Source organism: Brachypodium distachyon, chromosome 1, assembly GCF_000005505.3.
Source record: "Brachypodium distachyon strain Bd21 chromosome 1, Brachypodium_distachyon_v3.0, whole genome shotgun sequence".
NCBI classification, from domain to species: Eukaryota; Viridiplantae; Streptophyta; class Magnoliopsida; order Poales; family Poaceae; genus Brachypodium; species Brachypodium distachyon.
Window position 1 is genome coordinate 36,973,729 of NC_016131.3, and position 22,773 is coordinate 36,996,501.

The window sequence follows — 22,773 nt, forward strand, 5'->3', positions numbered from 1 at the left end:
AGGCGCCTTGCTCCACTTGCAGGAAAGTAAAAACAAAGAACAAGCAGATAATTATGTAGGAGGTGCTCCCAGGGCAGCTGCGTCGGCGTCAGGTGCCTCCTCGACGCCGGGGGCTTCTCTGGCAGCCTCCTCGTCAACAGCTTCGGCTTCATCAACTTTGCCCTGCATCCGCGCCACCATCTCGTCCACCACGCCCTGCACCGCTTCTCGGTGGGTCTTGGCGTGTTCCTCGTCTGGCCAGGCGTCGAAGACCGACTCGAATGGGAAGTCGGGATGGGCGGAGCGGACCCGGGTAAGAATTTGTCCGGCGACCTGCCCGGCTGTGAGGCCGACCTGCCAGTCCCTGAAAGCCGTGACGCAGTTTTGTAGGCCGTGCAACCGGCCGATGAAGTCTGTGAAAAAGGAGGTGAAGCTTCCCATGTCCGTCCCGTCGAAGGAGGTCACCGGGATGTCGAACCCCTGCAGCGCCTCCATCACCGAGTCCGCCAGCTTCTTCAGCCTGGCTACCTCCCCCGTCCTGCGGGCCTGCAGCTCGGTGCACGCGCCGCGAGCCTCCTGGGCCTGCAGCTTGTGCTCGCGACATTCGGACTTCAGCTTGCCGATCTCGGATGCCTTCTTGGTGTTGTCCTCGTCGTCGAGCCAAAGCTCCTTCCACGCCATGTCAAGCTCGCCCTGAAGGGACGAGCTGGCATCCTGGGCGGCCTTGAGCTGCCCCGCAAGCTCGCGCTCCCGGAAGCGAGCCTGGTCTTGCAGCTCCTTCTCCCGACGCACCGAGGCTTCGGCTGCCGTCTCCAGCTCTCCGACCTCGCGGCGGAGGCGCTGGATCTCCAGGGAGTAGTTGGACAGTAAGTCCGTCTTCTCCCAGAGACGCTCCTGGAACGAGTCCAGGGCCGCCTGGTGCTCCTCCTCGCTCTTGGCGTGCGCGGCCTTCACCAGCTCGAGCTCTTGCCGGTGCTCTTGCTGAAGGTCCCACAGTTGCCGAAGGACTTCGGCCTCCGGCACTCCTTGCAAGGCAGGCACCGCCCTAGCTTGCTGCGCCTGCTGGCGCTCCCCCCGGAGCCGTTGCAGCTCAGTGTGCTGCTCCTCCGCTCCCGTCTCGCGGTGCCCAGTTCCACCACCACGCGAGCATGGTGCTGCTGCGCGTCATTGAAGAAATCGACGAACATCCGCTGTTGCTGCTGGATGTTGTCGATCACCTGGTGCCCCTGTTGGAACACGCTGGGGTCGAAAATGATCCGACCCCATGACCGCCCGGTGAGCTCCCCTGCTCCCTGGCTGAAGGCGGCTCAGGCGGAGAAGGAGGACCCCGCCGCACCCGTCTGCGACCCCGAGGCTGCGTCAGGGTTCGATGACGTGGCTCCGGCTTGGCCGAGCCCCACCGCAACTTGCCCGTCCAAAGGGGCGGGCTGGGGGCTCGAGGGCTTCTCCAGGGCGCCGCTGCTTGCCTCGGCCCCCATGTCGCTTGCCGCGGGGGGCGCCATCTGCATGGCATCACCTGCGGCAGCAGTCGCGTCCTCGGTAGGCGCCGGGGCAGGTTGTTGAAGGGCTCCGGCGGAGGCAACCTCCTCCGGAGCATCCTCGTCTACCTCGCCGGTGAGGTCGATTACCCGCACCTCGGCAACTGCACGAAGAGCACCTGCGTCAGTCTAGGAGATGGCGCAGATGAGTGAAAGAAGTGTTTGAGCTTGCACGTACCTGCTGCCGGGCCGGTGCCCTTTGAGCTCGAATCGGGGACCCTTGTGTCCCCAGCGGCCGCTGCCGCTGCAGTAAAAGCCACATCAGCGGCGTCCTGGTCACCGCCGCCCGACGTCGGGCGTGGCTTCTTTGTCGGGGCCGCCGGCGAAGTGCTGGCCTGCCCCCTCTTCCTCGAAGACCTGGGAAATGTAAAAGTAAGCTAACAAGATATGTAAAATTCGTGAAAACCAAAATGTTTAGAGCAACGTCAAACTCACCCCGGCGGGTTGTGCTTGAGCACCCTGTCCGCCCGGATGCTCCTCACCGGGGGGGCGCTTCGTATGGGGGGAACTAGCGGAGCCGTCAGGGTACCCGGGGCGGCTGCTCCAGCCGCACCGCTGCCAGCGGAGGCCCGAGTCCCCACATTGGCGTGAGGCTCCTGAGGCTACGGGCTGGCCTCCTGCCTGCTCGCTCGGTCTGCCGCATACTGCCTCACCAGGGGGATATCGTCTTCATCGTCGTCCCCCTCCTGTGCGACCCCGCTGGCTTCCGGGGGAGCGCCGCTGTCGTCGTCGTCATCGTTGGAGTCTCCTCCGACATCCAGCGAGGAATCGTCAGAGTCCGAGTCCTCCGGCCTGGCAGAGCCCTGGTCCTACCCCCCCTTCCCGAATCGGCAGCCGGCTCCTTGCCCTTGCGGGGCCTGGGTTGCGGAGGGGAGGGCTGCGCCGAAGGGTCTTCCATGATCCCGCACTCGTCACAGAGTGGGAGATCCCGGGCTCCCGGGTTCGGGATCCCGGCGTGGAGCAGCGGCAACAGGAAGGCTTCGTCCTCACCGGTGATGCCCTTTACCCAGAATTGTACCTCGTCCGGCAAGAGCTCTGTGCGCTGCAACCGGGTTCGGTCACCTGGCCCCGTGTACATCCGTGCCGGATGTGAGCGCCGTTGCAGGGGAGCCACGTGCCTCCTGATGAAGGGGCATGCCACGTCCGTGTCCGTGAGCCCAGCCTCGTGGAGCGCTTTGATCTTGGCGCAGATCGAGGCCAGCTCCTCGTCCTTCTGGTCGCGGAGTGTCCAGTCGTGAGAGCCCTTTGGGGGTCCAAGGGGCTCCTCGTGGAATTCTTGGAGCTCGTCGGTGCGCACCCAGCACCAGTCGCGGCGCCACTCGTGCTCGATCTTCTTCTTCCCCAGCTGGATGAACTCTGACTTGAGCCTATCGCGGAACCGGAACACCACACCCGAGAACAGGGGAGCCTTCGCCTCCGTCTCGGTTAGTAGTAGTGGCGAAACGGAGCCACCGATGGCATCACCCACACGAATGCTTCACGGAGGTGTTGGAAGACAGCCAATGTGAAGAACGACATAGGGTGAATTCGGACCATGATGAGCCCGGAGGTCTCCATGATGGAAGAAAGGAAAAAAGAATGCCGCGGCACGAACCCGGCTAGGATGAACCTCCTGAAAATCCGGAAGTACTGCGGGTCGCGCTTTGCGCCGACGGGGAGAACCCGCATCGGCCCATGCTCGTTATGCTTAGTGGTGAGCGCCAAGACCAGCTTCTCCACCCCCTCGCTGTTGTACCCGGGGGAGAAGAAGGCAAACTTGGCCCGCATCTCTTCATCCTTCCGAGCTCGGTCCGACAGCTCCTTCTTGCTGGCCTTCTCGCGCTTCTCTCCCTTGCTGGTGCTCCCCTTGGGTCGGTTCTGGCCCTTGGAAGACATCGGTGGGAGTAAGGGAGTGATTTGGCTAGAGTCGGGGCGCGGAGAGCTTGGGAGGCAATGGCGGAAGCAGGAAGCAGTGGGGAGTGCCCGCCGCCAGCCTCGGGTATTTATCGAGGCTGGCGGGCTGCAACGGACACCCCCAAGATCGGCAATAAAGTGAATCGGGAATTAAGATGAGGGTGCGCGACGTGGCCTTAACTCTCTGGTGATTATGGGGGATAAGGCACGAAATCATGCGCCTGACCGTTTCGCTCGGGAGAGTGTAACTGCAAATCTGGCCCACAAGGCGGGGTGCCGAGATACTCACCTCAGGACCCACGCGTCGGATAGGGCATAGCCCGGCAACCGACCAAGGATAGCACTCACCGGGGGCCTCAAGGCGGCCAGCCCACCCCCGGGGGCTACTATCGTACCAGTGGCCCATGGGGTCTCACTGCTACGGGACGCGTGGGTTGCGAGTGACAAAGCCCCGCCAGGTTGGCCTCCTGGGAACGATAGTCCCGGGAAGCCTGCCCCAAGGAGACAGTCGTTGGCGGAGACAAAGCCAAAGATCGGAACAGGAGAAGCGCCCGCTTCGGTGGGTACCCGGGAACCCTGGTCCCGGGAAGTGGAAGGAACGCTGCATCGGCAACTGGCCGGGTGCGCTAGCCGGGAAAGGGCTCCCCAACAACCCGCGCTCGGACCTGCAGGCGGGGCCCGAAGAACAGTGAAGACAGTAACAGACAGCGGACGCAGTGCATTTATTGCACCGACAGGAGTCACACCGTCAGGGCTAGTCTTGCTCAGCAAGGCTAGGGCGTCTACCCTATAATACATCTTTCCTACCGTGTACAGTGGCCTGGGCGCTGCATGGCGCCCGACGTGGATCAATAGTAATGTAATTTCTATGGCGATGACACGCGTGTAGGAAACGTGTCGCACTGCATGCATCGGCACCTGTGGTATCCCCTTGTTTATAAAAGAAGGACCAATGCCACCGGTCAAAGGGTTCTAGTTCCAGTTGGAGTCATAGTCAGTGGTAGCAAGGAGTGTTGCTCGGGTACTCAGCAAGTTCTCTTAGGAGAACAAGTAGCTCCCCCGGAAACTCCCCGGGGCAACCTGTAAACATTCACATTCTCGTAATACAACACAGAGTAGGACGTAGAGTGTAACACCTCAGGGTGGCCCGAACCTGGGTAAACTCACACATCGACACTTCGTGTCATTAGCCACGCCGGCGATCACCTGAGCAATCGCCTTTGGCCTCCACCGAACCAAAAAGGGGGTGCTCGGCATCCCCGATGCCGGAGATCCGTGCTCCGACATGAAGAAAGGCAGGGCTCGCTCGCCCAGCCTTGGGATGAAACGCCCGAGCGCTGCAATGCACCCGTTGAGGCACTGGACGTCTCTAACCTTGCGGGGTGCCTCCATCTTCTCGATTGCCTCGATCTTCAGTGGATTGGTTTCGATTCCCCGGTGAGACACCAAGAAGCCCAGCAGGTGCCCTGAGTCCACGCCGAACGTGCACTTCTCGGGGTTAAGCTTAAGCTTGATCCTGCAGAGATTATCGAATGTCTCCTGCAGGTTGCCGACGAGCGAGTCCGCGCCGCGACTTGACAACGATATCGTCCATGTAGGCCTCGATATTCCGGCCTAGCTGGGGTCCCAGACACTCGCACAGAGCGCGCTGAAATGTCGAGCCCGCATTCTTCAGCCCGAAAGGCATGCATGTATAACAGTAGCAGCCAACCGGGGTGATAAACGTTGTTTTCTCCTCATCTTCGACCGCCATCTTAATCTGATGGTAGCCGGAGAAGGCATCCAGAAAGCATAAAGACTCACAACCTGCTGTGGAATCTACTATTTGATCGATCCGGGGTACGGGGAAGGGGTCCTTAGGACATGCACGATTAAGATCAGTAAAATCTACACACATACGCAATTTATTCCCAGCCTTAGGGGTTACAATAGGATTTGCTAACCAAGTATGGTACAACACTTCCCTGATTGCCCCGGCTTCTTCAGCTTCTCCACTTATTGCTGGATGAAGTCCTTGCATTCCTGTGCTTGCCGGCGAACCTTTTGCTTGACGGGCGGCGCATCTGGCCGCACCGCCAGCCGATGCTCGATCACCTTCCTAGGGACTCCGGGAAGATCTGACGGCTCCCAAGCAAACACGTCAGAATTCCCCCGGAGGAAGGAGATGAAGGGCGCTTTCCTATTTGTCGCCGAGGCTCGCACCTTCTTGACCTTGGCACCCTCCTCCTTCAGCTTCATGCCCTTGCTAACACGCGGGCTGGAGCAGGAGCTGCCCCCGGTGTCCTGCTCGGGAGCGGCTCGTGCCTTCTTCTGTGTGGGCTGTTCACACGCAAGTGGATCCTCATTCCTGGCAACGTCGTAGTCGCCGGGATCCGCCGCTGCGAAGGCCTTTATCACCTCGCCCACGCACCAAGCGGCGTCCTTCAGGTCGCACTTGATGGAGAGTACACCGTACGTTGACTGCATCTTCATCACGCCGTAGGTGCAATGGGTTGCCGCCATGAACTTGATCAGCGCCGGCCGACCAATAATCGCGTTGTACGGTAACGGGGTGTGAGCCACGTCGAAAACGACGTGCTCAGTCCGGAACGCCTCCCGAGACCCGAAGGTCACCGAGAGCGTGATTCGCCCCATGGGCTGCACCACTCCGGGTTGATTCCTCGAAACGGGTCAGTGGGCTTCATCTGCTCCACAGGCGGCTGAACCTTCTCCAGCAACTTGGCGGACAGGAGGTTAAGGCTTGCCCCGTTGTCCACCAGAACCTTGGTCACCATCACATTGTTTATGATCAGTGACACCACGAGGGGCAGTACCCCTGATCCCAAAGGACGAATCAGATGATCGTCCGAGTTGAAGGTGCTCGGCACATGCGACCACCTCAACGGCTACTGCGCCTCCAGGCTGGGGAGGAAGGCGCACACCTCACGAGTGAGCCGCTTCATGGCTGCGTGAGGCGTGAGGCGTGAGAGCGGATGCTCCCCTGTCGTCACTGCAGTCGTCCTCATGTTGTTCGACGCAAGGTTTGACGCGTCCCCGGGCAGGCCGGTCCTTGCCGCCGCGGGCTTGACCGTGACCCCCCGCGGGTTCTCCTTTGTTCCCGCCGCCGGCTGCGCCCCGGCCCGCTCCGTTGCGGATGTTGTTCGGGCAATCTCAGGAGAGGTGCCCAATTTCCCCGCAGTTGAAGCAAGCCCCGGCAGCACGACGCTCCTCGTGGCATTGCTCGTGCTTCTCCTTGATGGTCTGGAGAGTGCGGCAGTCTTGCGCGTCGTGGGTGGCGTTGGTGTGGATGGGGCAGCGTGCAGCCGCCGCCAGCTTGCTACCCGATGCTCCTGCCAACGCAGCCTTCTTGGTGGGCCTCTGGGGAGCCCCTGATTCCGCGGCAAGCACTTGCTTCCTGCCGCGCTTCCGGGAGCCCTTCTTCCCGGAACCATCGGGTGGGTTTGCCACCGCCTTGGCGGCAAGCTCAGGCGCTAAGCGCCCTTCCTCGCTCATCGTGCACTTGTGCGCGAGAGCGTAGAGATCCCTTGTGGTCCGGATCCGGTGCCTGTTCAACTTCTCACACATCTTCGGGTCACGGACGTTGATAGCGTAAGTGTTGATGATGGCGGCCGCTTCCGCCTCTGGGATGGAGTAGGAGATGTTGGAGAACCTGTTGGTGAAGTCCCACAACGTCTCCCCCGGTTTCTGCACTACCGTGTGCAGCTCCGCCATGGTTCACGAGTGCTTGTAGCCACCCTGGAACGCGTTCACAAACTGCTCGAGCAGGTCAGCCCATGAGGTGATGGACCCGGCGGGCAGGTTGAGCAACCAGGTTCTCGTTGATCCTTTCAGGACCATCGGGAACTAGGTGGCCCTGACCTTGTCGTCGGCACCAATAGCGTGCATGCCTAACGTGTTGGTCAGGAGGAAGTCCTTGGGATTCACGGTCCCGTCGTACGTCTCGAGCACTGGCGCTGGGAACTTTCGGGGCCATGTCACCCGGCGTAGCTCGCGAGAGAATGCGGCACAGCAATCATCGGCGGCCATGGGACTGTCTTCCTGCTCCTCTGGACACTGGCACTCCACCTCACGCCGACACTAGAGCTGCTAGCGCTGGCGAAGATCCTCTTGCTGGCGGGCGTTCAGGATGCCCCGCGCGTCACCTGGCGTGACAGTCGGCGACGAGTCCGAGTAGTCCTCGGGATCCTCGTCCCCTTGTCCTCCCGATGGTGGAGGATGCTCCGCGTCCCGGGTTTTGTCCTCGGCCCGAACCGGCCGGGCCGCCCGCGCCTTGTGGCTATTGCGAAGCGAGTGCGAGGAGCGCATCCAGCACCCCGCTCCACGCGTCGTGTGCTGGCGTGCCTTGCGGTCGCTAATAGCACACCAGGACACGCGCAGCGATGATGGCTTCCGCCGGGTGTTTTGGTAGGGGGCTACTGGTTCTTGGACCGGCTGCCGTCCGCCCGGTCTCCCGGTGGCCTCGGATGTGAGGGCCGAGATTTCGTTGGCGTCGCTCGTGAGACGCTGTGGTCATGGCGCAGCTATCGCTGCGCGTCCTCAGCTCGCGAGGGAGCTCACCGGCTGGCACGTGCGACGTTGAGCACGCCCGTGCGGCTGGCTCCGGTGCTAGGCACCGCAGGCCCCCTCGGATGGTTGTCCGTCGACGCCCGTGGAGGTGGCGGTGGAAACTGCGGCTGCTGCTGCTGCTGCTGTTGAGGAGACCCCTGGTCCCCTTGACCTTGCGACGCATGTGCGGCGTCGTGGGATCGAGTGCGCATGGCTAGTGTGTCGCGCAAGTCGACCTGGGACTCGTCTGCCTTCTTGGGTGGCATGGCAAGCTAGCATGGATGATGCCGCTGATGAAGAAACCAACGAAGAAGCCGATGACGAAGACGATAACGCCGGCGGTCACTCGAAGTTCTCCGCACGCACCCCTACTTGGTGCGCCAGATGCCGGAGCACGAAACTCTGGCACCGGGGGTGCTGGACACCCCCTTTTTCGCTCGGTGGAGGGCGAGACGATTGCTCCGGCGATCGCCGACATGACGAAAGACACGAAGTGTCAACGCGTGAGTTTACCGAGGTTCAGGCCACCCGGAGATGTAACACACTACGTCCTGCTTGGAGTTGTATTCACGAGAATGTGTGTGTGTTCTTACAGGTTGCCCCGGGGAGTTCCCGGGCGAGCTACTTGTGCTCCTAAGAGATTTTTTGCTATGAACAGGAGCAAACTCCTTGCTACTACTAACTGGGGTTCGAACCATTTGACCGATGGCCTTGGTCCTCCTTTTATAGTTATGGGGATACCACATGTGCCAATGCATGCAGCGTGACACGTTTCCTATACGCGTGTCATTGCCACAAAACTATCCCTACTGTAGATCCACACCAAGCTTCATGCAGCGCCCAAGCCATTGTGCATCGTAGGCAAAATAGCTCCTAGGGTAGCCGCTCTAGACTTGTTGAGCAAGACTAGCCCTGTCGATGTGTGGTCTTGTCTCCACTGTTTTGTTTGGCCCACCTGCGACCCCCGAAGCCCCGGTACCCGGGAGCGCCCTGGTACCGTTGCCCGGCAAGTTGCGGGGGAGCGAACTGGTAGCTTCCCGGGTTCGCCCTTCCCGGGAAGCCAGCCTTGCGGGATCTCATCAGTTGCGACCCACGTATCCCGTGCCAGTGGGGCCCCGCGGGCCACTAGTACGACAGTGGGCGTCGGTGGCACCGAGGAAGGAGAGCTGACTGGTCTCCCTCTCGTTGAGACCGGTGCCAAAGAAAGCTTTGACAGGGCGGAGCGCATCCCACTGTTGCTCCGAGGTGGGCAGCCCGGCGAGCCGGTCTTGGGCTTGCGAGCAGGGGGTCAAAGGGGATGGCGAGGAACTCGAGGAGTCGCAGAGTTTGGAAGCAGAAGGGGTGGAAGTGAAGAAAGAAGAGCCGATGCGGGCACCCAGCTTAAGTAAGAGGGGACACCCGCATGACGCCTACTAGGAAACCGCCTCATGCAACGTGGATTGCTCACGGGATGGCACGCCGCACACCTCCGACGCTTCGGTACCCGAGGCACTGACTGGGAAGGGCCAGCTAACGGATGTGTGCAGGACCTGCCTGGTGGGCCCACACGCCAATTAAGGGGCGTGTGCCAGCTGTCAAGAAGGACAACGGGACTCGCGCTGACCCACGCCCAGGGGCTGTGTCGCACCCGCACCCTCGGGGGTTGCGGTTGCAAGGAGCTTGGGCCCAGGAGAGTGCCCGGGCTGGGTGCGGCGCCGTGCAAGAAGCCTGAGCAAAGGCCCCCACGGGGACGCAGGAGACATGCATCCCGGGCAGGTCAAGCTGTCAGGTGTTGGTGCAGGCTCATTGAGTGCGGCCACGTGGCTTAGCAGGCTTGTGCCTACGATAGCGTGGGCATGCAGGAGGGCGTAGGGTAGGCCGACGCAGGTGCAGGTCAAGAATCCCTCCTGTTCATTGACGGGACGCGTCCCGACCCGTCAGTCAGGGGGGCAGAGCATCATGTCCCATCCGGTGCAGGAGGAGGAAGGACGCATGGAGGAATGTTGCTGACGATTGCACAGCCCATCACGGATGTTGACGCGTGTATAGTTGTCGTGCTCAAACTGTGGAAACCCCTTGCTGTATAAAAGGAGGACAACGGGCAATAGGAGAGGAGGATGAAAAACGGCAGTATACCAGAAGGCTAGATAGGCTTGAGTAGAAGAACTGACAAGGGAGAGTGCCCCGGGGAGATAGCAAGGAACCCCCGGGACCTTTGTACTCATCTGCACGCCCCAAGAATCCTGACAAGCAGGACGTAGTGTGTTACAGTTCAGTGGCCTGAACCTGGGTAAATCTTGGTGTGCTTTTGTGTTGTGGGTGTTTGAGTTTGTAGCCATCTCTTGCGCAGCCCCCTCGCCCTCCACGAACAAAAACGGGGTGTGTTGAGTCCCCCAGTGTCGGAGCTCAGGCAACGACACGATGATTCAATCGTACTCTGTCGGAGCCCGAAACTCCGGCACCGGTGATGTTGGGCACCTCCTTTTGATTCGATGGAGGGCGAACGGGATTGCTCTGGCGATCACCGGCGTGGCCAAAGACACGAAGTGTGGGACAATGGATTTTTACCCAGGTTCGGGCACCTGAAGGTGTAACACCCTACGTCCTGCTTTTGGCTTTGTATTCGATGAGTTTAAGGATTACAGGTTGTCGGGGAGTTCTCGGGTTTAGCTACTTGTCTTTCTAAGGATCTGCTTACTCGGTCGGATTCTGAACCCTTTGACCGGTGCCATTGGTACTCCTTTTATAACCAAGGGGATACGACAGGCGCCAATGTCTACAACGCGACACGTTAGCTACACGCGTGTCAATGCAACAAGTAGTACTTCACTGTTGATCCACGTTGGGCTTACTGCAACGCCCATGCCACTGCTCATGGTGAATAAAATGACTCATAGGGTAACCGTCGTAGCCTTGCTGTGCAAGACTAGACCCACCTCTATAGCCTCTGTTGGAGGATTTAATGCTCTTTCTCCACTGTTCTGCTGACCCCACCTGTAAGCCCAGGTGCACGTTCCGGGGAGGCGCTCCAGCACTTGTGCCAGGGACGTTGTGGGGGCAGCGCGTCTTGACCTTGCCGGGACGACGCTTCCCAGGTTGCCACTGTAGGAGGGCATCTTCCTACTATGGATCTTGATTTTGACGTTGTCAATGGTGTCAGAACTCTCGACCTCCAGTGTGATGGTCTTGCTAGTGAGTGTCTTCTCGTAGGCCTGTTGGTTGGCCTTGCGGGGGGTCACTACAAGAATTTGGTCGAATTATGACGTTCTCACGGTGACGTTCTAGTAGACGGTCACCTAAAATGAGAAATCCTGCCGATTTGGTCTCGGATGGTCGGAAAGCCCATGGGCCTCGGGAATATGATGTCAAAGTCGCTCTTTCCGTCTCCGATCGAGATTCGCGGGACGCATCGAGCTACAACACCCCTTATTGCGCTGGCTTTGTATGATCCAGTTGATACAATTGACGGTCAGGTGCCTCGTGTCAGACTCGCTCCCACGTTTTTGTCAGTTCCACCGACCTGGGGCCCGCATGCAGGGTACGGAAGGACGTGCGTCCTCACTACAAGCTATCGCGTGTCCAGAGCTGCCGCTACATCTCCAGGTGACCCCGCATGTTAGGTTTTTACCTTGTTTGACGAGCACGTGCGTTATTTGCTCCAGACGACTGAGCCCGCCTGTCAGACACGAGATCACGTTTCCTTACGAACTGCTCCCACGTGTCCACCCAGTTCATGCATGGGCCCGCATGGTGAGTTCGTCCAACCTGGTGGACCCACATGCAAGGTACCGAAGGACACGCGTCCTCACTAGGTACCACCGCGTGTCTAGGTCGGCCTCTACATCCTCGAGTGATCCCACATGTTTGGACTAGCACGTGCTTTATTTGCACCATACGACTGAGCCCGTCTGTCAGACCCGACCACACCTGTCCTTACAAACTGCTCCCACCTGTCCACCCCGTTCATGTGTGGGCCCTTACTGTCAGTCCGTCCAACCTGGTGGACCCACCTATCAAACGGGGCGACCTGTCAGAGTAAGGGGACGCACGAGTCCGTTTCATGCCGTTCCTCTTGGGTCCGCCTATCAGTCGGTTTGTCCCACCTTTCAGGTACGCCAGCGGGAACACCCGTCAAGAGCATACAAATTGGCCCGCGTGTCAAAATCGAACCACAAGCTGACATGCCTGTCAGACCTTTTTTGTTTTGAGCGAAACATCTGCGGGTCTAGAGATGGCCCCAATTAGTTGGTCTAGCTAATGGGCTGTCGTGCAAAATAGGCAAGTATGGCCCAGCTATTTGGCAGCAAATACAAGTCTGTTTGAGGTAAACTTAATGGGCTGTAGGCGGTGAGGCCTTGCAACTAGTTTCGCTAGAGTCCAGTGGGTCGCAGAAATACCGGTGCTCTTACGCCCTATTGCTACATGGGCTTTTGAGTGCGAAGGGCAGCCCGCGGCCTTGCACGTGAGACCAAATTGGGGAATAATAACGTAACCCAGTACGAGGGGCAAAACGCTATTCATGGGCTGTAGGGCAGCCCACGGCCCTGCACGTAGCTCCGCTACTGTACAGCCGTCTAGGTGAGTCCCGATAGAAAAAATACAACCCCAACACAATAACAACGGTTGCCATTGTGATGCATCGAACACGGGATGAAACGAGTCCCCTCGTACCAACATACCAGCGACAAACGTTGTGCATACACGACATTCTCGCGGCTCCAGTCTTAGGTGTCATTGCTAACCCAACTTGTCTCGGCGGGGGTGGTGGGACCATGTTGTCAGATCTAGAATATACAGTTTGGGACTTGCATACGTAGGGCGATAGTTCATGAGGGACTTTAGATTACGAGAGTTGACCACCAGGATTCACGCGGCAGTCCACGACCAGCCACGGTGGACATCAGCGCAGTATTGCAGTCGCCCGCCATTGGCATTGACGTCTTCATCTCTGCTGTAGGGGCCTAGCTTCGAAACAGTTGTTCAGTGGGAGGGGAATGGGCTGAACTTGGGCCAGATTGTGGGCCGCAAATTGGGCTCAGGCCTACTTCGAGAAAACTTCATGTGCGGCGGGCGGCAGGCCGGCAGCCCCCATGCGCATGGTGAAGAAAAAACAACCAAAAAAACAAAAGGGTTATTAATGGGTGCCTAACACCGCATTTCGTCCAAATTTCGCGTTCATTCCTAATAAGGCTTCTCGACCTGTTCCACTTTCTGTGAGAACTTGGTTGTCAAGACATATTATTTCATCTTCGTGCTGCTCTTAGTGCAGAATCATAAACAGGACTACATTAATTTCTCATTGGAGTCAACATAGTTGTGTCACAGGATAAAGGCATATATATGGGAGAAAATGCATGTTTCCACTACAACATGCACTACAATATGCAAATGTTGAATCACAAGGTAAAATCAACAGAAGCAAATTTATTCATATAAATAAGGGACGTTTAGACATGGGATGCCCAACGGGAATGAATAGTTCGTTAGCACGTAACACAGAGACATCGTTGATGTTGAAGTCTTTTTCTGGAGAGCAATCTGAAGCTCAACCTTCGAAAACCACTGAGATATCCATTAAAACCTCTGCAATATTCACATCACGGCAGGAACATCTGGCAGGTTACTAAACCAGGAGAGCTTCACATATTTCGGCAGTGTCGATGAAATACACGAGTTGGCGTTGCAAATACAATGAAGTCGTCGTGTGACAAGCATGGCAGGCACATCTGAAGGGTAAGTACACCAAAAGAAAAAAGGATAACCAAATGACCCTATACAAGCACAGGACAAAGGAACTGAGCCATCATATGATACAAACAGGTAGCACAAGGGTTACTACACCAGGAGAGCTTCACATCTTTCTGCAGTGTCGATCAAATCCACGACTTGGCGTTGTGAATACAATGGAAGTCGTCGTGTTACAAGCATGGCAGGGACATCTGAAGGGTATCTACACCAAAAGAAAAAAGGATAACTACAAGCACATCACAGAGGAACTGAGCCATCATATGATTATAACAGGTAGCACACATATGAAGCCTAAACATGTAGATCTAGATTCAGAACATCGCAATAAAACCATGCCTAAAAATTGTGATGGACAAAGGAACTGAGCCATGATTCGATCGTGAAAGCAATACACTGGAACCCAAACAGATCACGTCCTTATAACTAGGCTGGAACTACATTTTAACAGGTTGAATGATGTATGAAATTCTTACCCAAAACTCCCTCCTCACTCAATCTGCATGGGTTACTCCATCATCTGGACAAAGATATATAGTGGTCATCCCAAGTGGTGGAAGCTACGTACTTACTTATCACCAACAGGTTATAAGACAATCTTGGGTTCATAATCAATTGTTGAGTTGTTGTTGCAAGCAACATAATATGTGCTGGAACGAGGCCTCCACGTCCTCCACTCCCTCCACGACGAATGGAAGCACGAACACTATTTTGTCTCCTACAGAAGTACTACTCCCTTCATCCAACAAAAGACATCTGATGGGCAACTACACCAAAAGAAAAAAAAGAATAACTACATGCACAGGACAAAGGAACTGAGCCATCATATGATTCAAACAGGTAGCACACGTAGGAAGCCTAAAGATGTAGATTTATATTCAGAACATCGCAATAAAACCATGCCTAAAAATGATGCTGGACAAAGGAACTGAACCACGAACCATATTCTGTCTCCTACAGAAGTACTACCTGATAATACACAACTACACAAGATTCAGTCGCATCTTCTTCTGAATCAGCATCCTGGCCTTGCAAAGATTAAAATCAGCTAACAGCGAGTGATAAATGGACTATTATTCAAACACTGATCACACATACGAAGCCTAAACATGTACATTTAAACTCAAAACAGCACGGACCGTGCCCAAAACAGGTGCTGGACAAAGGAACTGAGCCATGCTACGAGTGAAAGCAGTACACTGGAAGGCAAACAAATCACGTTCTTACAGTCAGCTAAGAGGGAGTAACATACCTGGACCATGATTCAAATAGCGAGCACACATTAACGGAGCCTAAACATGTACATTTGAACACACAACAGCACCGTAAAACCATGCCTAAAAATGATGCGGGACAACGGAAATGAACCTTAACAGCAGATGCTATCTCGGTTATATCATCTCCAATATATTTCTTACCCATTCCTTTAAAATGTATCTTTGTACTGACCTACAGAAGTACTACATCATTATACACAACTACACAAGATTCAACCGCATCTTCTTCTGAACCAGCATGTTGGCCTTGCAAAGATTAAAATCGGCTAACAGGGAGTGATATACATGGACTATGATTCAAACAGCGAGCACACATACGAAGCCTAAACATGTACATTTAAACTCAAAACATCATGGCAAAACCATGCCCAAAACAGGTGATGGACAAACGAACGGAGCAATGGTAATAGAGTGAAAGCAGTACGCGGGAAGGCAAAGAAATCACGTCCTTAAAATCAGCCAACATGGAGTAACATACATGGACTAAGAGCACACATATGAAGCCTAAACATGTACATTTAAACTAGGAACAGAACAGTAACAACATGCCTTAAAATTGTGGTGGACAAAGGATCTGAGCCATGATACGAGAGTGAAAGCAGTAGGCTGGAAGGCAAAAAAGCACATCCTTACAATCAGCTAACAGGAAGTTCATTAAACCTAAGAACGGCGTATTAAAAAGAATCTTAAAAATAACCTCAACAGCAAATGCTTCAACTGCGGCGAGCACGGCCAGTTTCCTGGTGATAGTCCCGGAGCTGTACTGTATCAAATGCTCTGGCTTTCTGGAGCATCATCGCTACATGTGAAAAGGGAACGCGCAGATCAGTTATATTGTCATAGCGAGTACGAAACAGTCGGCAAAAAAGTGCGAGATCCGCCCTGTACGTACCCAGAAACTCGATCTTCATTTTGTGCAGTGCAACAGAAATAATCAATCTCCTACTGTAGAAGGCAAGCATTTTAGCAATGCGACAAAAGAATAACCAAATGGCCTTAACACTCCCAAGCACAAACCACGTCCTTAAAATCAGTGACAGTGAGTAACATAACTAAAGATAGAGTACGATTCAATCATCGGCACGAACGCGGTGTGTACCTGTATCAGCGGGAGGTCTCGTCGTGGACCTGTGTTCGGGAGAGTACAGACGGCAGCGCCGCCTCCGGATCAATGCTGCATGGTACAGATCGATCTTACTGTAGCAACGCGAGCTTTCCTGCGCGCCGAAGAGAAAAGGGGGAGCCGCCGGACAAAATACGCCAGAAACCCTGAGCGCCGCTCGCCGTCTAGATTGGGCTTTTCTTTCTGAGGTAGTAGTAGTGTAGATGGAATTGGGAACACGGGAGGAGCCGGGATAGATGATGTTATTCTCAGGCATGTATATCTGACTCACTTTAAAGCAATCAGATGTATATCTCAGGCATGTATTTCAGTGGATTTTGTGCCGAGTGACGTAGCGTCAACGAATGCGACTCCGTTAAATACGCGTCTGTGGCTTGGGTACATTTGCCACGTAGCTTGCCGCCCAAAATTTTCAAATAACCCTGTCACATGTCTCTCTCTGTTCCAAGCCAAGTCAAACCAAGCTGCCGAGCCATCGTATCAACGTTAAATGTACACGCAAAGACTGATGACACAGCATGCTTAGAGCTCTGGAATTAATTAATGAGACGGCAGCAGGCGTGGCTCCTGATGAAGGAATGCATGACAGAGAAAATCTCGATTAGAGATTTACTGTCGCCTCATACGCAATGTTCATCATTGCCACGGCGCACCATATGTCACCGTGCCCATTTGTGTTCCAGACGTACAGTACCTGAATGAAACCCACCTGCATACTAGTAGTACTAGTACCCAGCTAGTTCGATCGATTACTTTTGCGGGGAAGTAGATTCATACGAATCGAACGCAAAATAACAAATTGCACGTAACAGTTGTCAAATTAGATTAATTTTTGACATGGTGTTGGTGTCCTGTTAAGCATCCATACTCTTTAGAAATACTGCCTCTGTCGTACCAGTGGCCCGCGGGGTCCCGCTGATACGGGACGCGTAGGTCGCGACTGATGAAACCCATTGCTGGCCTCCCGAGAAGCTCACCCCAAAGAGACAGTCATTGGCGAAGACAAAGTCGAGAACTGGAACAGGAGAAGCGCCCGCTTTGGCGGGTACCCGGGAACCTTGGTCCCGGGAAGTAGAAAGCATGCTGCCCCGGCAACGAGCTGGGCGCTCTCGCCTAGAAGGGCACCCAGCAATCCACACTCGGGCATGTAAATGGGGCCCGCAAAACAGTGAACACAGGACGAGACAGCGGACGCAGTGCATTTAATGCACCGACAGGGGTCACATTAGTAGGGCTAGCCTTGCTCAGCAAGATTAGAGCGGCTACACTATAATTCATTTTATTTACCGCGTACAGTGGCCTGAGTGCTGCTTGGTTTGGCACCTGTGGTATCCCCTTGGCTATAAAAGGAGGACCAATGCCACCTGTCAAAGGGTTCCAACCTTAGTCAATAGCAAGCAATATTGTGTTCACCCGTAGTAGAGTTCCTTAGACGGACAAATAGCCAACCCGGGAACCCCCAGCGATCTGTAAAGCATTCTCATTCGTGAATACAACTAAGAGCAGGACGTGGCGTGTTACACCTAGCAGTCGACACTTCGTGTCTTTGGTCAAGCCGGCGATCGCTGGAGCGATCTCCTCGCCCTCCACCGAACAACAAGGGGCTTCATCACCAGCAACACCGTCTTCATCAGCTCGCCACGCCGCCCGAGAAGGCAGACGAGCCCCAAGTCGACTTGCGCGACACGCTCACCATGCGCACTCGATCCCATGATGCCGCACGTGCGTCGCAAGGTCATGGGGAACAGTGGTCCCCCTAGCGTCAGCAACCTCAGCAGCAGCAGCAACCGCAGCTGTCACCGCCACCTCCTCGGGCGTCAACGGACAACCTTCCGAGGGGACCTGCGGCGCCTAGCGCCGGAGCCAGCTGCACGGGCCACCTTAACGTCGCACGTGCCAGCCAGCAAGTTCACTCGCGGGCTGAGGACGTGCACCAACAGCCGCGTCACGACCACAGCGCGTCGCGTAAGATGCCAGCGAGATCTCGGCCCTCTCAACCGAGGGCACCGGGTGAACTAGGGGACGGCAGCAGGTCTGAGAACCGGCAGCCTCCCGCCCAGACCCCACCGGAAGCTATCATCACCGCGCGTGTCATGGTACGCTATGAGCCAACGCAGGGCACGCCAGCGCACGACGTGTGGAGTGCGGAGCTGGACGCTCTCCTTGCGCTCGCCGCCCACCAACCGCAAGGTGAGGGTGGCCCGGCCGGTTCAGGCCGAGGACCGAACCCGGGACGCGGGGAAGTTCCCCGCGCCTCGGGGCAAGGGGAGCATCCTCCACACGCGGGAGGACAGGACGGTGAGGATCCCGAGGATGACTCGGACTCGTCACCGACCGTCACGCTAGGTGACACGCGAGGCGTCTGGAACGCCCGCCAGCAGGAAGATCTACGTTAGCGCTTGCAGCGCCGGCGCCGGCGCGAGAGAGAGCGCCCGCGTCTAGAGGAGCAGGAAGATGCTCCCATGGGCGCCGATGACGGCTGCGCCGCGTTCACCCGCGAGCTGCGCCAGGTGACATGGCCCTGCAAGTTTCGAGCGCCAGTGCTCGGGACGTACGATGGGACCGTGAACCCTAAGGATTTCCTCCTGACCTACACGTTGGGCATGCATGCTATCGGTGCCGACGACAAGGTCTGGGCCAATTGGTTCTCGTTGGTCTTGAAGGGATCAGCGAGAACTTGGTTGCTTAACCTGCCGGCTGCGTCCATTGCCTCCTGGGCTGACCTGCGCGAGCAGTTCGTGAACGCGTTCCAGGGTGGCTACAAGCACCCGGGAACCATGGCAGAGCTACACACAGTGGTGCAGAAGCCGGGGGAGACATTGCGGGACTTCACCAACAGGTTGTCCAACATCTCCTACTCCATCCCAGAGACTGAAGCGGCCGCCATCATCAACACATACGCCATCAACGTCCGCGACCTGGAGATGCGTCGAAACTGAACTCGCACCGGATCCGGACTACCAGGGATCTGTACGCCCTCGCGCACAAGTGCGCGATTGTCGAGGAAGGGCGCCTACCGCCTGAGCGTGCCGCCAAAGCGGCGGCGAACCCACCTAAGGGCTCCAGGAAGAAGGGCTCTCGGAAACGTGGCGGGAAGCAAGTGCTTGCCGCGGAACCGAGGGCTCCCCAGAGGCCTACCAAGAAGGCGGCGTCGGTGGGCACATCAGGTAGCAAACCGTCGGCGGCCGCACTGTCGCACCAGTGGCACCCGTGGTACGACCGTTGCACGACGCGTGGATCACATCGCTGGGTTCCCGGGAGGATCCCACCCCGGGCGGCAACGTATAGGCTGCCCGGCAAGCTACCAGCCCGGAAGAGCTAGCGGGGCTTCGAGGAATATTCCCGCCGGGGCACCTCCTGGGAAGGCACTTGCCGGGAGGAGGTGTTCCCGGGCGCAGGTTCCCGCCGTGAGGGCGGGGCCGAGCGAGCAGAGCAGCGACGCCACGTGGGCGCGCGGTAGGCGCCCAGTGTGCAGTTTCGCCAGGGCAAGGAGTGAGGCGCACGGCACATTTAATGAACCGACAGGAGGGGCGTTACCCGTCTAGTCAGGCGAACAGTGGCTGTTCAGTCCTATTTTTTAGGCCCTAGATCCCTACCCGCAGGGTTGGCGGTCATGCATGCATGCCAGCACGCCGAGGAGGAGCTGCCCAAGCTCCTTGCTCGCCACTTGTAAACCATGCACCGTGGCACCTGTGGTATCGCCTTGGCTATAAAAAAGGACCCCCGCCAACGGTCAAAGGGGTTTTTTTTCGTTGGTTCGTTTCTGGTCGGTTTTGGTTCAGTTCGTTCGCTCGTTCGTTGAGCCAACTCGTAGTGCAACACTGGCAACAGCCTGAAGTAGAAAAGAACAGTTAGCCAAAAAAGAGACCACTCGGGGGCTTCCCCCGGCAACCTGTAAACAGCCGGTTTCACAATAATACAAGCTCAGACAAGCAGGACGTAGGGTTTTACACCGCAAGGTGGCCCAAACCTGGGTAAAAAGCGTGTGCATGTGTCCTTGATAGCGTTCTCGATGTGTTCTTACACTTCCCATTGGCCCCGCCGGCGATCGTCGGAGCGATCCCCGTAGCCCACTGCCGATCCTAAAAAGGGGGTGCCCGCGCATTGCCGGTGTCGGAGCCCCGTGCGATGACATCTGGCGCGCCAGGTAGGGGGCACGTGAGGAGAGCCGCCGGTGACCGCCGGCGGCGACATCTGCACCAGCATCGGCTTCGTCTTTCTCGACGACAAAGCCAGCCACCATGCCTCCCAAGCGGGCTGGTGACTCGAGGATCGTCCGGCTCACCCTAGGGTTTCCGGGGATAGAACGGAGGGGAACCGGCAGCCTCTCGCGCAAACCCCGGCGGAGGCCATCATCGCCGTGCGAGTCATGGTGCGCGACGAGCCGCCACAGGGCACGCCGGCGCACGAGGCATGGAGCGCCAAGTTGGACGCGCTCCTCGCACTCGCCGCCCAACAGCCACAGGGCGAATGCGGCCTGGCAGGCTCATGCCACGGGTAGAACCCGGGGCGCAGAGACGCGCCCCGCGCCTCGGGGCAAGGCGAAAACCCTCCCCCGTAGGAAGGCCCGGGAGGCGGGGACCCGGAGGGGTCCTCGGACTCGTCACCCACCGTCGTGCAAGGTGACGCGCGCGGCATCTTGAATGCCCACCAGCAGGAGGACCTGCGTCAGCGCCTGGAGCGCCCGCGCCGGCGCGAGGTGGAGCGCCCCCGCCCACAGGAGCAGGAGGATGCTCCTATGGGCCCCGAGGACGGGTGCACTGCGTTTACGCGCGAGTTGCGGCGGGTGATATGGCCCCACAAGTTCCGAGCGCCCGCGCTCGGTACGTACGACGGGATCGTGAATCCCAAGGATTTTCTTCTGACCTATACGTTGGGGATGCATGCCATCGGCGCCGACAACAAGGTCAGAGCCAACTGGTTCCCTATGGTTCTGAAAGGATCAGCAAGAACCTGGCTGCTCAACCTGTCTGCTGGGTCCATCGCCACTTGGGCGGACCTGCGCGAGCAGTTTGTGAGCGCGTTTCAGGACGGCTACAAGCGCCCGAGAACCAGGGTGGAGCTACACACTGTAGTGCAGAAGCCGGGAGAGACGCTCCGGAGCTTCGTCAACCGTTTCTCCAGTCTCTCCCACTCCATTCCGGAGGTGGAGGCTGCTGCCATCATCAACACCTTCGCATCAACGTCCGTAACCCCAAGATGTGCGAGAAGCTGAGCACGCATCGGATCTGGACGACGCGGGATTTGTACGCCCTAGCGCACAAGTGTGCCATGGCCGAGGAAGGGCCCCTAGCGCCCGAATTTGCAGCTAAGGCTGCCGCGAGCCCGGGAGAGGGTTCGCAGAAGAAGGGTTCCCGCAAGCGCAGCGGGAAGCAAGTCCTCGCCGCGGAGTCAGGGGCTGCTGCGAGGCCTGCAAAGAAGGCCTCACCTGGTGGCGGGTCTGGTGGCAGGCAGGGCGATGCGTCCCGCTGCCCCATCCACGCCAACTCCATCCATGACGCGCAGGACTGCCGCATCCTGCAAGGTATCAAGCAGCGGCGCGAGCAGCGCCACGAGGAGCGCCGAGCAGCCGGCGCCTGCTTCAACTGCGGCGACATCGGGCATCTCTCCCGAGATTGCCCGAACGACCCCAGAGCAGGGCCGAAGCCTGCCGGCGGCAACACCGGCGGCAACGCAGGCAGGGAGGAAGCCCAGGGGGACGCGGCCAAGCCTGCGCTGGCAGGAGCGCCCTTCCCGGGGACGAGACGGGGCTCGTGCTGAGGAGTAGCGCGAGTCTGACTTCACTGGTGGCGACGAGCCGGGCTTCCAGGAGCCTCACGGCGTCGCCTACATCCATGGGGCGAGCGTAGCTCGCCCATCCCACGCCGCGGTGAAGCGCCGAGTTGGACACGCGCGTGCGTGCTGTTGCCGGACGCAGAGCCGCAGCAGCCGCTGAGGTGGTCGCATGTGCCGAACACCTTCAGCGCCGACGATCACCCAGCGCGGCAGTTGGGTTCAGGGGTCATACCCTTTGTGGTTTCACTGATCATCAGCAACATGACGGTGACCAAGGTGCTGGTGGATAATGGAGTGGGGTTGAACCTCCTGTCCGCCAGGTTGGTGGAGAAACTCCAGTTGAAGCCCACCGAGCCGTTCCGGGGGGTGACCCCCGGGATCGTGCGCCCCCTAGGGCGCATCACGCTGCCGGTGACCTTTGGGTCCTGGGAAGCGTTCAGGACTGAACACATAGTGTTCGACGTGGCGCATAGCCCGTTGCTCTACAACGGGATCCTTGGTCGGCCGGCGCTAATCAAGTTCATGGAGGTGACCCATTGCACCTACGACGTGATGAAGATGCCATCCGTGTACGGTGTCCTCTCCATCAGGTGCGATATCAAGGACATGGCCTGGTGTGTGGGCGAGGTCGTCAGAGCCGCCGCCGCGGCCGACGCCGGTAACGAAGACGTTGCCGGGGACGAAGGCTTGCCGGGCAACAGCCTGGCAACGAAGAAGGCCCGTGCTGCCCCGCAAGAGCTTGCCGGGGGAAGCACAGGCTCGAGCTCATGCCCCAGCAAGGGCCAGAAGCTCCGGGAGGAGGCCGCCAAGGTGAAGAGGCTGCCCCTCCAAGCCGGCAGCAAGGAGCGCACCGTCACCGTCGGTGCCAACCTTACTGCCGAATAGGAAAGTGCCCTCATCACCTTCCTCCGGGAGAATG

At 57.6% G+C, this 22,773-nt stretch overlaps 1 protein-coding gene and 1 long non-coding RNA gene across 4 annotated transcripts; both read right to left on the minus strand.

The window, feature by feature from the left end:
- Positions 1-1,286: 1,286 nt before the first annotated feature.
- Positions 1,287-3,185, minus strand: LOC104582177 (circumsporozoite protein-like). The gene is made up of 3 exons (XM_010231536.1): positions 3,112-3,185; positions 1,696-1,874; positions 1,287-1,636 (listed from the first exon to the last, which is right to left on the minus strand). Exons 1-3 carry the CDS (start codon positions 3,183-3,185, stop codon positions 1,287-1,289), a joined length of 603 nt encoding a protein of 200 aa, XP_010229838.1.
- Positions 3,186-13,343: 10,158 nt separating this feature from the next.
- Positions 13,344-16,393, minus strand: LOC104581556. Of its 3 annotated transcripts, XR_002963099.1 has the most exons (5): positions 16,056-16,393; positions 15,849-15,901; positions 15,654-15,755; positions 14,156-15,562; positions 13,344-13,884 (listed from the first exon to the last, which is right to left on the minus strand). It is a non-coding gene; the product is annotated as an uncharacterized LOC104581556 (long non-coding RNA). The 3 variants fall into 3 exon arrangements; XR_002963100.1 differs by having other exon boundaries at positions 13,344-14,702; XR_002963098.1 differs by having other exon boundaries at positions 13,344-15,562.
- Positions 16,394-22,773: the final 6,380 nt, after the last annotated feature.